We start from the raw sequence: 12,697 nt of genomic DNA on the forward strand, positions 1-12,697 counted from the left end.
CACTCGCCCTGCAGCCTCTGCACCCCCCCGCCCCTGCAGCCTCTACACACACCCCCCCGCCACCTGCCCTGCTCCCCCCGCTCACCCAGCAGAGGGAGAAATGCAGGCTCCACGTGGAATCAAACACAGCCCCGCTGCTCTGTGGGGGAGAAGGGACTCTGGCTGCTAGAGGCCCTAATGGCTGCGAGCGGCTTTCAATCAGGCCAGGCGTCCAATCAGCCGCGCCGCACGAGGGGAAGGGGGAAATCCTGGACATTTCTACTTGATTAGAAATCCCCCCGGACGGCCATTTAACACTGAAAAAGCCAGACATGTCCGGGGAAATCCAGACGGATGGTAACCCTAGTGTAGACCTACCCTATGTGCCTATATTTCAGCATATAGGGCCAAATCCAAGGCCCATTGAAGTCAATGGGATTCTTTTTGGTTGATTTCAACAAGTACTGGATCAGGCCAGTTGTGCTTTAGGGGCCAAAGCCTGTTGCCATTTAAATCAATGGAAAAACTCCCCTGGACTTCAATGGAATAGGATTAGGTACATCCTCAAACTGCTTTACAAACATTAACTATTTAGTTTTGTGATAAAAATCTATCCTAGAAAAACCTTGTGAAGGAGTAGACTAACAGCCATTAAGAAAAGTGTCTGACCTTATCTTCTTGACAAAGTCATAAAAAGTTATAGAAGATTACTGGCTAATGGTGCTTTTTGGCACTCAGACTGTATCACTACTTTCAGACACTGCTCTGGTCAGCTCTCCTTAGTGCAATGCTTTGGGCACCCCAGAGCTGGATTTTTCAGAGTTCATGCTAAGTGTGCAGTTGGTGAATTTCTAGAAAATATTTCCAGCCACTTTATTATACTTTTATTCTACTGAAAATGCTCTGGTACATGCAATATTGCACACCTAAGCTTCCAGTTCAACAAAACCTGCAGATCAGAGAAGTGGAATTTGTTCTCCATTTTGAAAGTGCATTTACACATTTAAATAGACCACTCTGCTCCCAAGCATGTCCTCGGTAAATGAAATAACTTATTACCAAATGAACATGTGATTGCACATGTAATAACTCATTTTGTAATGGCACATTCTGAGCATATAAGTCAGAGACATCTTTTTAGAAATGTAGTCCAAAACAGCCAAAGTGAAAGTCTCGTTTCCTAAGAGGTAGGGAACTTTTGCTGAGACTGAACTATTTCTCCTGCCAATAGTTTTATTTTTTAAAGAGCATATGCATTAGAAAAACAGGTTTTCGAATGTGAAATATTTTTTGCTTTTGTTGGGTTTAAATGGCAGAAGCCTGTTTTTCTTTTTTTTCTATTGTCTCTCTCCATCTGTGCTTCAGCTACATCTGTGAGTTTCTCAATGCTACAGCACGTCTTCCTGCCTGTGCCCATTTGTGTGTCTGTTTGCTTGTATGCACACTGTAATGAAGTGAGCCTCTTCAGAGCCCTATAGTTTGCTCCTTATGAATTCAGCGACCACAAAGTGCATCTATGACCCTAAGAACCTCTCAATGCCCATTGGCAAGGGAGTTCCCTGGTCTATAACAGTAACGTCTGACATGCCTGAGAAACTCACTGCACCTACCACACTGCTTTCATAGTGTTTATCCATAAAGAATATCATGTAATATGTTAGATGAAAGCCAGCATCACACTGATTGTAAATATTGTTGTGAAATGTATGTACAGATATTATGTAAAAACATATAAAGAAAATATGTTTCTAAAGTGTGAGTCCAGGTAGGGTTCACAAACAGGTTGCTGCCAGACAAATGATGTATTTTCATCTGTCTGCCTCAGTTCAAATGTAAATTAAGCATCATAAGCCATCACAATAGAAGCCCCCTATTTGCATATGAAGTCAACATGAAGTCACCACACCAGGGCATAAACCTTAGAGTCATTCCAGGGACATACAATGGATTTGGGGAGATGTAAGGAGAAGGCAAAAGGACACTTCTTTATCCTGCATCTGGGGATGTAATCAGGCAGTGTGATTACATTCATGAAAATGGGATCCCAACCAACGTTGGTTGGAAATGCTGCAGGAAGGCTTTGGGTGAGAACAGTCAGCTTTTAGATTGTTACTTAACCTGTAAACATTAAATTTAGTTTCTAGAAAGTGTTATGATTTTGTTTTATATATAACCTTTCTATTTCCATTATTGTCCTTACACACATACTCTTAAATCTTACCCTTTGATAATACACTCATGACTGATTTCATTGTAAATAAATATATCTTAGAGCTGTGATGTTATACAAGAGCTGATCCTCAGTTGAATCAAACAAGTTGCTATGTACACTGTGCTATTTGGGGTGGCAAACATGGTACTTCTCTCAGTAGCCAGTAACAGGGGCTGGATATCAAAGGGGAACTCTGAAAGGGGTCTGGGACGGAGGTGCACCCGTTGTTAACCTGCAACACAAAGTGAGGGCTATCCTTGCCCAGATGAGATCCCTTGGGTGGCTAACAGATTGACGGTGTTGGGGAGCTGGCACCTAGTTAAGCACCAGCAAGTCTCTCTCTGGCTGGAGGCAGGGGGGTAACAAGATGACTCTCAGTCTTGGACATCCTGAGAAAGCATCACACCATCTAGCCAAGTGAAAAATGGTGAAAAAAAAGGAGCTGTGATCTGTTTGTGCTACTTCTGAGCTCCACTGAAAGAATTAAGCCCTTATAGCTTCCTGCTGTTTGTTCTGGGCAAATATTTGAGTACCAACCTAAAATCAGTTTATCGGGCAATGTTTTGTCTTAAGCATATAATCAGGAGGTCAGGCAGGAAAAGAGCTGGAATAGATGTGGAAATGGTGAGCAGCAGGGGAGAAAAGCTGGTAGTGCAAGGTTGGTGAGGTCTCCACCCACTCAAGGGAATATATTGTTAAAGTCATTCAATTCCTCTGTCAATATTATTCTGCAAAAGTGCGACACACTGAGAGTCTTAAAAGGAAGTCATTAACTTAAAAATCACAATTTTGTCTGAAGATTTTTTAAACCTATCATTGTTAAAAGCAACACCCTAGCCTAGACTACTATAATTGAAAGATCAGACACAAAAGTTAATCTTTTTTTTCTCCAGTTTGTTTACACTGTGCTTTTAACTGCACATTATGTATAGTTTTATAGTGACTACGGCAATGTTTTGAAATCAAGATCATAACATCTCTGTGTGCCAACTGGCTCCCTGGCTGCCAAGCCATGCCAGAGAAGTAGTTGCAGCATTTCAGAAGTGGCATAGGTATATAGATGTAAAGAAATCTGTGATGGGAATCAGAAATGGACCTGAACAAAAATCCCAGATTTAATGCCTGGATCCAAACTTCATAGTTAGCGCTGTAATGGTCTATTTGGTCTTATCAAAACCCAGGATCTGAATACTTGAGGGTACGAAATCCAGATCTGAATCTGAACCTTCCCAAAGTCCTGAGCATTTAGATTCCATCATATTTACTAGAATTAAGATTTAATTGTGAATTTGGATCCGGAGCACTGGTTCATGCCCACTCTTCCACAAAGGCACATTAGTATTATTATAATATAAACTGGCACAACAAGGGGTGGGGAATGAGAATTTGAAGTATGTACATTAGTTAGGAGGATTTCAAAAACTCAGAGTAGGCTGCTCTCTATTAAGACAGCTGCCTCAATAGGAGTGTTGAGAGACTCTAGACTTGCATGAGGCTAGCCAGAATTAGAGAAGTTCTTAGCATACTGACAAATGCCGCATATAAGTGTCTGAAGGGCACTGTTTGAGTATCACAGTAATGGAGTAGCCCCTTTTTCTTATTCCTTCTATGTATGTGATAGTGCATATTTTCTATCTGGCTGTTCTCAAGGTTCCTGCTAATTTCATTTCTCTATGTATTAATACCGAGTATGGTATATTCCCATTTACCTGAAACCCTATTATCTGAACCTCCTCATTATTGAATCCCTTCCTTCTCTCAGCATGAGATACAGGCCCGCTGCAGTGTACAGCTCATGTATCTCATTCTGGGGGACAAGGAAGGGATTTAGATAATGCAGAGGTTCAGATAACAGAGCAGAGACCCCAGCCAGGACTGTGAGGAGGAGGGGGAGGACTAACCTCCAACCACAGGAGAGGCCATCCTGCAGGGAGTCCTCTGCAGCTGCATTGTCACAGGAGTGAGCAAGTGGGGCCATAACAGCGGCGCTGCAGAAGGCTCCCTGCCATGACGCAGGGCCAGCAACACCCTATCACTGTGGTTCCAGCAGGGCAGAGCAGAGCCTTGGCTGGAGGGGAGGGGTCTCTGCTCTGCCCCACCAGGACTGCAGCCTGCCCTCTGTGCCTACAAGGATTGGGTGTCACCAGACCTGCAGCAGCAGAGGGAGCCCTCTGCAGCCCTGCTATCAAGGAAGTGATTGAGTGGAGCAAAGCAGAGACCCTCAGGCAGGACTGGGAGGATTATGAAGAGGACAAGCTAGGGTTACCATACTTAACAAATAAAAAAAGAGGACCCTCCATGGGGTCCTGGCCCACCCATTTCCCCACCCGCAGCCCCACCCAAACTCCACCACTTCCCCGCCCCAACCCCATCCTAACTCCGCCCCCTCCTCCCTCCCACTCCCAACCACGCGGAAAGGGCTGCCCGAGCGCTACCGGCTTCACGGTTTGCTGGGCAGCCCCCAGATCCTGGGCCCCCGGCTGGCGCTTCCCCAGCGCAGCTGGAGTCTGGGAGGGGAAGCACCCGGGAGGGGAAGCACCCAGCCGGGGGCGCAGGGTCTGGAGGCTGCCCGGCAAACCGTGAAGCCGGTAGCACTTGGGCTTCGGGCAGGCCCCTTGCCTCCGGACCCTGTGCCCCCAGCCGGACACTTCCCCTCCCGGGCTCCGGCGGCACAGGGTCCGGAGGCATGGGGGCTGCCCAAAGCCCGTAGCGCTCGGCTCTTAAACAGAGCCGAAGAGTCGGGGAGGAGCAGAGCCACCGCTGCCGGAGGCTCTGCTCCTCCCGACTCTTCAGCTCTGTTTAAGAGCCGAGCAGCCCGAGCGCTACCGGCTTCGGGCAGCCCCCATGCCTCCGGACCCTGTGCCGCCGGAGCCCGGGAGGGGAAGTGCCTGGCCGGCAGCTGGGGTCCGGAGGCAAGGGGGCTGCCTGAAGCCCATAGCGCTCGGGCAGCTCGACTCTTAAACAGAGCTGAAGAGTCAGGGGAGGAGCAGAGCCGCCGCGGGAAGGGAAGTGTCTGGCCGGCATTTTCCCGGACATGTTCAGCTTTTTGGCAATTCCTCCCGGACGGGGGTTTGAGTGCCGAAAAGCCGGACATGTCCGGGAAAAACCGGACATATGGTAACCCTAGGACAAGCCCACAGCTGCAGGGGAGGCCACTCTGCTGCTGAATGGCTTCTGCCCTCTTGATAATACAAACTCCTGATTATCTGTCCCCTCATGCTATTTGGGTAATCAGGAGTTGAGGGAAGTACAGCGTGTAGGCTAGGCACCAAAGAATTCCAGGGGTGCCTCCACTGTTGTGAGGTGTATGATGGTACAGCTGACCTTTATAGTGCTTGTAGACAGGATTTAAGCAGCTGTGTGCCACAAATGCCCCCAGACCGATGTAAAGAAGTATCACAGTATTCATGAACAAGCAAAGATGGATATTCTGCTATAACATCATTGCCTAATTCTTTATCGTGTTGTCTGGGACAGCCCTTAGCTACAGCAGCTTATTTTGGCCTCTGGAATGATCCCATACCGATAAGGAACAGCCGTGGCTGCCAGGTTCATGAGAAAGAAAACAGTATAAAAACTGTGTGACTTAACATCACACAATGTGACTGGGATTAAGGGATTTTTTAAAAATTCTAATTCCCTTATATTAATTCATATTTGAAGATCCTTCTAATCTCTGCATTTCTCACAGGCATAGTAAAATGCACAAAATAAACTTGTTAAAGGATATTCCAAAATTTGCTTCTACTGCTAAAATGCAGGAAGAGTTGAAATACCATAAAATGTACATCATCCTTCAGAATGTGTGTGTGTAATTCTCTCTGTTAAATCTCCTCTTTTACTCTCTGTCTGTACATTATATCCCTTCTTTCTATGGCAGACTTCTCTCATACCATCTATGCCTCCTTTTCTTGGGCTTTCCTGTGTCTTCTCTCTCTTCTCTTTGACCTTGCCTTTCCCTTTCCCTTCTGACCTATTTCTTTTTTTCTCCTTCACTGATATTTTGTTTCATTTTGTGATCTTTCTCCTTTTTGGGGTGTGTGTGTGCACGCAGTATTGCTCGTTTTTTTAGGCCAAATGGTTCCCTCTAAAAAATAGATGTTTTCAGTGAGAGCTCTGTTTTGATCCAACAGGGAAAAACTGGCCCTCACCCGTTTAGAGTTCAAGTGTTTCTGCCAGAGAAGCTTCGTTATCTGCTTGCCTGTAGGTTTTAAGCTCTGCAAAGTTGATCTGGGTCTTCCTAAGGAAGCTGTTTCTGCTAATGATTGGCAAGTGGTGCTGCTTGCAGAAGTGGGGATGCAGCAGTAAAAGGGCAGCAGACTAAGGCAGCAATATATCTGGCAACTCCACTTACTTGTATTATAGTTGGCATCTCTGTAGTTTTGCTATAGGAATGGGACAAGTATTTGGCATGCAGGTAAATGCTTGGCAACCATAAATAGGAGGGAATGGGGGGCGAGTATTTGTGTAACACTGACACTTTAATCATCAAGGTTGTAGCTTACATACAGTATCCACAATAATTTAATGATGAGATGACAAGCACAGATGTTATGAAGCATAATTGCAAACTACTGCTACATAGGTATTCATAGGCAGCACTCCTGCTTGGATATTCAAATGGAAATAAGCAGGCTCAGCAGGGTATGAAGCTGCTAGCTAGTAACTACAGAAAAATATATATATTTTTAATCAAACTGTATCTGTCCTTTCAAAAGTGTTGATCTGAGCAAAGTATTGCAAACTGTCTGCAACCTGAAATTGCAGGACTGTATACATTTGGACTGATGTGAATCTGCAATGGATTTTAGAGGAAGGATTGAGTTATAAAATGAAAGTCTCAGTTCAGTCAGCCTGTCAAAAATCAAGGCTAATAGAGTTTAGTACATGCAGCCCATTTAAACGCCTAATAATAATAATACCTAGTTCTAATATTGCACTTTTCCATCAGTAGATCTGAAAGCACTTTACAAAGGAGGTAAGCATCATTAGCCCCATTTTACAGATGGAGAAACTGAGATACAGAGTGAAGTGACTTTGTCATCAGGTGTGAGGCAGAGCTAGGAACTTAACCAGTATTTAAAGCAGGTTCTACTCTGAAAAGTTACAGGTTCTACTCTGTAAAAGTGGTCTCATGGGGTTCAATGCTTATGGTTTCTCAATGATGTCCATATTAAATGTGCTCAGTTTACAAGTAAAAATATTTTTCTAAGGGACAGCCCTATACACTCTACCTGGGGTCTCGGAATCAAGCTCTGTTCTCCCCTTCTCACATACCACCACCTGTAATAAAGGTTCTACAGGGTGAATTATGCCTGTAGTGGCACTTGTGCAACCCCATGTCTTCAAATTGTGGTCTTATTGACAGTTGGGCAGTGCTTCTCTTCAATGGATTTGCACAGGTGTAACTGGTAGGAATTTAATAAACAATGTGGCTGATGATACATGAAATGGGATAACATTGGTGTCCTTTTAGTTGTGTTAGGCTCTGCCAGGGGTGGAATATACACAGGGAGCAGATATGCTGGGTTAGGAAAGTGCATTTTTAAACACAGTCACTTCTTTAAATCAGTAACGTTCAAACCAAATCATCCACAATATTATTGTGATTGTATTCATGATTACCCAACACTTCCATTACACATTGTTGTGAACTGTTTAAGGTAGGGGTATAATTTGGCCTATTCTGTAAAATCACTAAATTCATTGGGATTGTACAGGTGTAAATGAAGGTAGGCATTGGCCCTACATTGCTACTGTTTCCAAATACCAGCACCATTTGCTGTTTCGCTGCAGGTTTCTCTTATCCATTACTGCCCAAATGGCTTGAAATTTATTGCATGGAATGTATGAATTCTTTACTGCTTGGTTATGACTTGCAACAAGAATAAATGCTAAAAGCTAAAGGCCCAAGCCTGCTGCCTTAATGGGAGCAGAGCTCTCATCAGCATGAATGGCACTTTAGTGTGTGTACAGATGGTGTGGATGGCAAGACAGCATCATGGACATCAGATAATATGCATAACACCATTCACAAAGCAAAAACAGAGAAGTCACTTCAGAGCCCATACAATTGATAAAATGCATGATGTAAATACAGCACTTAAATTGGTAAGTAAATAAGACTAGAGATCAATAGACAGTATTCCAGAAATCAAAGGAATCATAAAGTGAACGCATGGGGAGAGATTTTTCAAAGCTGCCTAGGGGATTTGCACACCCAGTTCCCTGAGCGACATTTGAAAATGTCAGTCATGATGAGGAACTGCATTCAGGTCCCTGACTTGAGATCTAGAAAACCATTCACATACCAGCTCCTTTTTCTTCATGCACTCCATGAGGATTATGAAGAGATGCTGTGCCTGGGTTCGAGTGTAGGTAAAAGTCTTCTGGATAGTAACTAGTAACTGGTCCCTCAAAGACTCATTGATAAGTCTGAAATTCAGAAAAGCAGAGAAAATGCAGGCGTGCGTAATTAAAACTGGCATTGAAAAGGATTGCAGTGTCAAATGAATAGCCAAGGAGGTAAGAGTGAGAAACCAAAAGTGTTAAAAGTTTGTTCTTTTTGCACAGGACTGAAAGGCAGAGATTTATTAAAGAGACATACAATGTTATGCTGAGAAAACATGCTGCCCTTAACACAGTGGAGTGGTCCCTCACCTCTGAGATTTGATTTCAATTCCCAGATATCGCCTGACAGAAAGTCATTCAAGGCTACCAGCTATGAGGGATTTCTTAATGAAAGCAAGTTGACAGCCGGGCTTTGACTGGGATGTCAGAATGAGCTGAACAGACAGTTCTACCAGTGGGTTCGCAGAACTCAATGAAGGGTTCAGCTGGTGCAGCTTTGGGGACTCTTATTTTTGCCAATTTTTTTTTGTGAATATGTTTGTGTTTAATAAATCATAACATACCATATAAAATTACACCAAAACAGCTTCCATAATTCCCAATATTAATACATTTAAAATACTGGTCGTAAAGTAGGATTTTATATGTTGTTATATTGAACGCCATTTTTTGCTCTGGTTAAGTCTGAGTCATCTATGAAACCAAAATGAGCATGGTACTGAGACAAGTAAATAGCCACAATAAGAAAAGGCTAAGGGCAAAATTTTCAAAGTGCCTAAGGGTATGTCTATGCTACAATAAAAGACCCAGAGCATGGCCCATGGGTGCCCCGGTCAGTGGGTTTAGGCAGTTCCAGGTTTACAATGGCGCCATGGAGGGAGGCCCATGCTCAGAAGGGGCCCTGGCCTGCTCCGCTTGCACTATGCCATGAGATTCCCACCTGCCCGCTGGCTCCCTCCCACCTCCCCCCAACTTGCTCCTCTTGGCCAAGGGGAGCATAAACAGGTGGGAGTTGTCTTACCAACTCTGAGAGGCCAATTAATTAAGAGAAAAAATTTTTTTGAATTGATATTCAAAAGATATCTCCCCTTGTAAGTATTCTCACACTTCTTAACTGTCTGTACTGGGCTAGCTTGATTATCACGTCAAAAAATTTTTTTCTCTTAATTAATTGGCCTCTCAGAGTTGGTAAGACAACTCCCACCTGTTTATGCTCTCTGTATGTGTGTATATATATCTCCTCAATATATGTTCCATTCTATATGCATCCGAAGAAGTGGGCTGTAGGCCATGAAAGCTTATGCTCTAATAAATTTGTTAGTCTCTAAGGTGCCACAAGTACTCCTGTTCTTCTCTCTGGGATAGAGTGGCTTAAAGGTGCAGTGTAAAATTTAACTGGGCTTTTAACGAATTACCATCAAGCCGCAGTAAGGACTTGTTGTAGGGCAGATAAAGGCGCTGTAAATCATCTGTAGGGATGACTTAAGAAATTTGGTATTTGTTTATTTTTAATCTAGTAAGGTTCCTAGATGTTATGGTTCTGATTGCTGTTGGAATAAACAAATACTTCTAAATGTAAATTTGTTATAATTTATTAATATTACTGATCTGATGGCATTTACTTTTGCACCATCCACTTAAGTGTGCACAACAATGATGAGGTCACTGACTGTTAATAGGGTACTACTGAATCCTCTCAATAAAGATTCATAGGGCCAAATCCCACAGCCCTTATTTAGTTCTGATTTCAGTAGGAGTTTTGTAAAGACTAAGTTATTCCAGGTGTAGCCCATAGGCAGTATATTGTGATACAATTAAACATCAGTTCTAACAATAACAGTTTCTTATGACACTTTAGTAATGAATGATTGTATTATTACAATTTATAGAAGCAGTGATAAAAGCAGCCTATAATACTGAAGTAAGTGGGAGACTTGCCAAAGTCAGGACTGCTGTAATAGACTATATCTTTTTCAGGTGCCAGCTGAGAAATTAACAAATTCAGAAGATGTCAAGATATTCTGTTTCAGAATGGTAGTCGTGTTAGTCTGTATCAGCAAAAACAACGAGGAGCACTTGTGGCACCCTAGAGACTAACAAATTTATTTGGGCATAAACTTTCATGGGCTAGAACCCAATTCATCAGATGCATGGAGTGGAAAATACAGTAGGAAGATATATATACACAGAGTACATGAAAAGATGGGAGTTGCCTTACCAATTCTAATTGAATTGTCTCGTTAGAAGTGGTAAGGCGACGCCCATCTTTTCATGTACTCTGTGTATATATCTTCTTACTGTATTTTCCACTCCATGCATCTGATGAAGTGGGTTCTAGCCCACGAAATCTTATGCCTAAATAAATTTGTTAATCTCTAGGGTGCCACAGGATATTCTGTGGTAGTCATCATATCTGAAACCACAGCTTTGATGGCCTAGATAAAATAAGCATGATTATCCAATAACATAATAGAAGGTACCAAGTACTTCTGGATAATACAAATTTTACATAATTGAGTGAACTTTGAATGTATTGGTAATGTATTCAATATTGGAAGAAATGGATCTTCAGATAGTAGTTGTCCTCCTCATGGAGATTAAATTTTGGAGAACAATAGGGGCAACACATTAGGCCACTTTGGTTATTTAGGAAAAAAAAGTCTTATGAACACCTTTGATATTGTATTTAACTGTTTATATCCCACACTCTGCTTGCAGATTCTTTCCAGAAGTAGACAGTCACTGAATAAGGAAGGGAAGATTCAAAGCACATTCGCCATTGACTGAATCCAGCCAAGAAGCCATATACAAGATTTGCTTTTGGCAAGTTGAAGCTTTTAGAAATTTAAAGGAACCATTTTTAACATAATGCAAATGTTAATACTTCAATAATGCCTTAACATCAAAATGAAATAATAATATTGCATGCAACATCAACCAAGGTTCTTGACAGCAGCGTGCCTGATAATGGAAACTATTAATCTGTTGTTCTGGATGCAACATCGTTATTCTTAAATTACAAATTAGTGGGTTCAGTAATTTAGAAAATGTATCTTTTGAAGTGTGACATACTCTATACTAAAGCAGTTTGCTCATTTAAAATGTTGTAGTTTTTTTAAGCTTATTAGATGAGTCAATGTTTTTAGTAAAAGTCAATGTTAATCAAATACATAGTATTAGAACCAGAAAATCTTCACAGCTCCCATTTTATGTTAGATAAAACCAAAGGTTTATGATTTTAAACCCCTGCAGCAATTGTAGTGAGGTAGCAGAGTATATAATAGTCAAACTGGCTTAAGGTAATTGCTTTGGGATATACAAACACTGAAACCCATTTCATGTGCCTTGCGAGTGTCATGCAAAGTTGTAGCATCACATTCTCCCCCTAGGAGTAAAGAGGTGCAGAAATGAATAAGATCTGCAAAAAAATCACTTCAAAATGGAGTTTGAATCATCTCATCATTAGAGCTGGTTGGAAATTTTTCCATAAAGTGTTTTTAAGTGCAAAATGCGGATTTGTCAAAACCAAAACTTGCATCAGGAAGGTTTCTGAGATCTTGGATGGAATTTCTCGTCAAAGCTAGAGAGAAAGAAAGTGTCACCCCAGAACAGCCAATAGCCCAAAGCTTAGGGCACTCACCTGGGACATGGGAGACCCAGGGTCAAGTCTCTGGTCTGAATCAAGGACGTTTTGGAGACCCAGGATCAAGTGCCCAAACCACTGGAATATCGGCTGTTCTCTACCTATAGTGAACCTATATTGCATTCGCTCTGTGACCACTCATTCCTGATACCAGCCTGCCTAGTCCCTCTAGGCAGGGCCGGCTCTAGGCACCAGCAAAACAAGCTGGTGCTTGGGGTGGCACATTTTTAGGGGCGGCATGGCCGGCGCCAGAATGCCGCCCCTAAAAATGTGCCCCGGCCGCCCTAGCTCACCTCTGCTGCTGCCGCCGCGGCGCACGAAACAGCTGATTCGCGCGCCGCTGCTCCCCCTCCCTCCAGGCTTGAGAGCCTGGGAAGGAGGGCGATCCCCGGCGCGTGAATCAGCTGTTTCGTGCGCCGCGGCGGCTCGGAGTCTCCCCCTCCCTCCCAGGTTTGAGAGCCTGGGAGGGAGGGGGAGACCCTGAGCGGCCGTTTCGCGCGCCGCTGCTCCCC

At 43.2% G+C, this 12,697-nt stretch overlaps 2 protein-coding genes across 5 annotated transcripts in view; both read right to left on the minus strand.

Moving 5' to 3' along the window:
• The window catches only part of LOC117879080 (NADH dehydrogenase [ubiquinone] 1 beta subcomplex subunit 2, mitochondrial-like), a 3,552-nt gene extending 1,924 nt beyond the window's left edge, over positions 1-1,628 (minus strand). The window contains exon 1 of the mRNA XM_034774024.1: positions 1,590-1,628. Coding sequence (XP_034629915.1) covers positions 1,590-1,628 — 39 coding nt within the window. The remainder of the gene's footprint in view (positions 1-1,589) is intronic.
• TRPM3 (transient receptor potential cation channel subfamily M member 3) overlaps positions 1-12,697 on the minus strand; it is a 395,690-nt gene that overhangs the window by 104,948 nt on the left and 278,045 nt on the right. For all 4 annotated transcript variants that reach the window (XM_034773284.1, XM_034773283.1, XM_034773282.1 and 1 more), the window contains exon 8: positions 8,503-8,626. In XM_034773284.1, the coding sequence (XP_034629175.1) occupies positions 8,503-8,626 (124 nt within the window). The remainder of the gene's footprint in view (positions 1-8,502; positions 8,627-12,697) is intronic.

The sequence above is a fragment of the Trachemys scripta genome, chromosome 6 (assembly GCF_013100865.1).
Source record: "Trachemys scripta elegans isolate TJP31775 chromosome 6, CAS_Tse_1.0, whole genome shotgun sequence".
NCBI classification, from domain to species: domain Eukaryota; kingdom Metazoa; phylum Chordata; order Testudines; family Emydidae; genus Trachemys; species Trachemys scripta.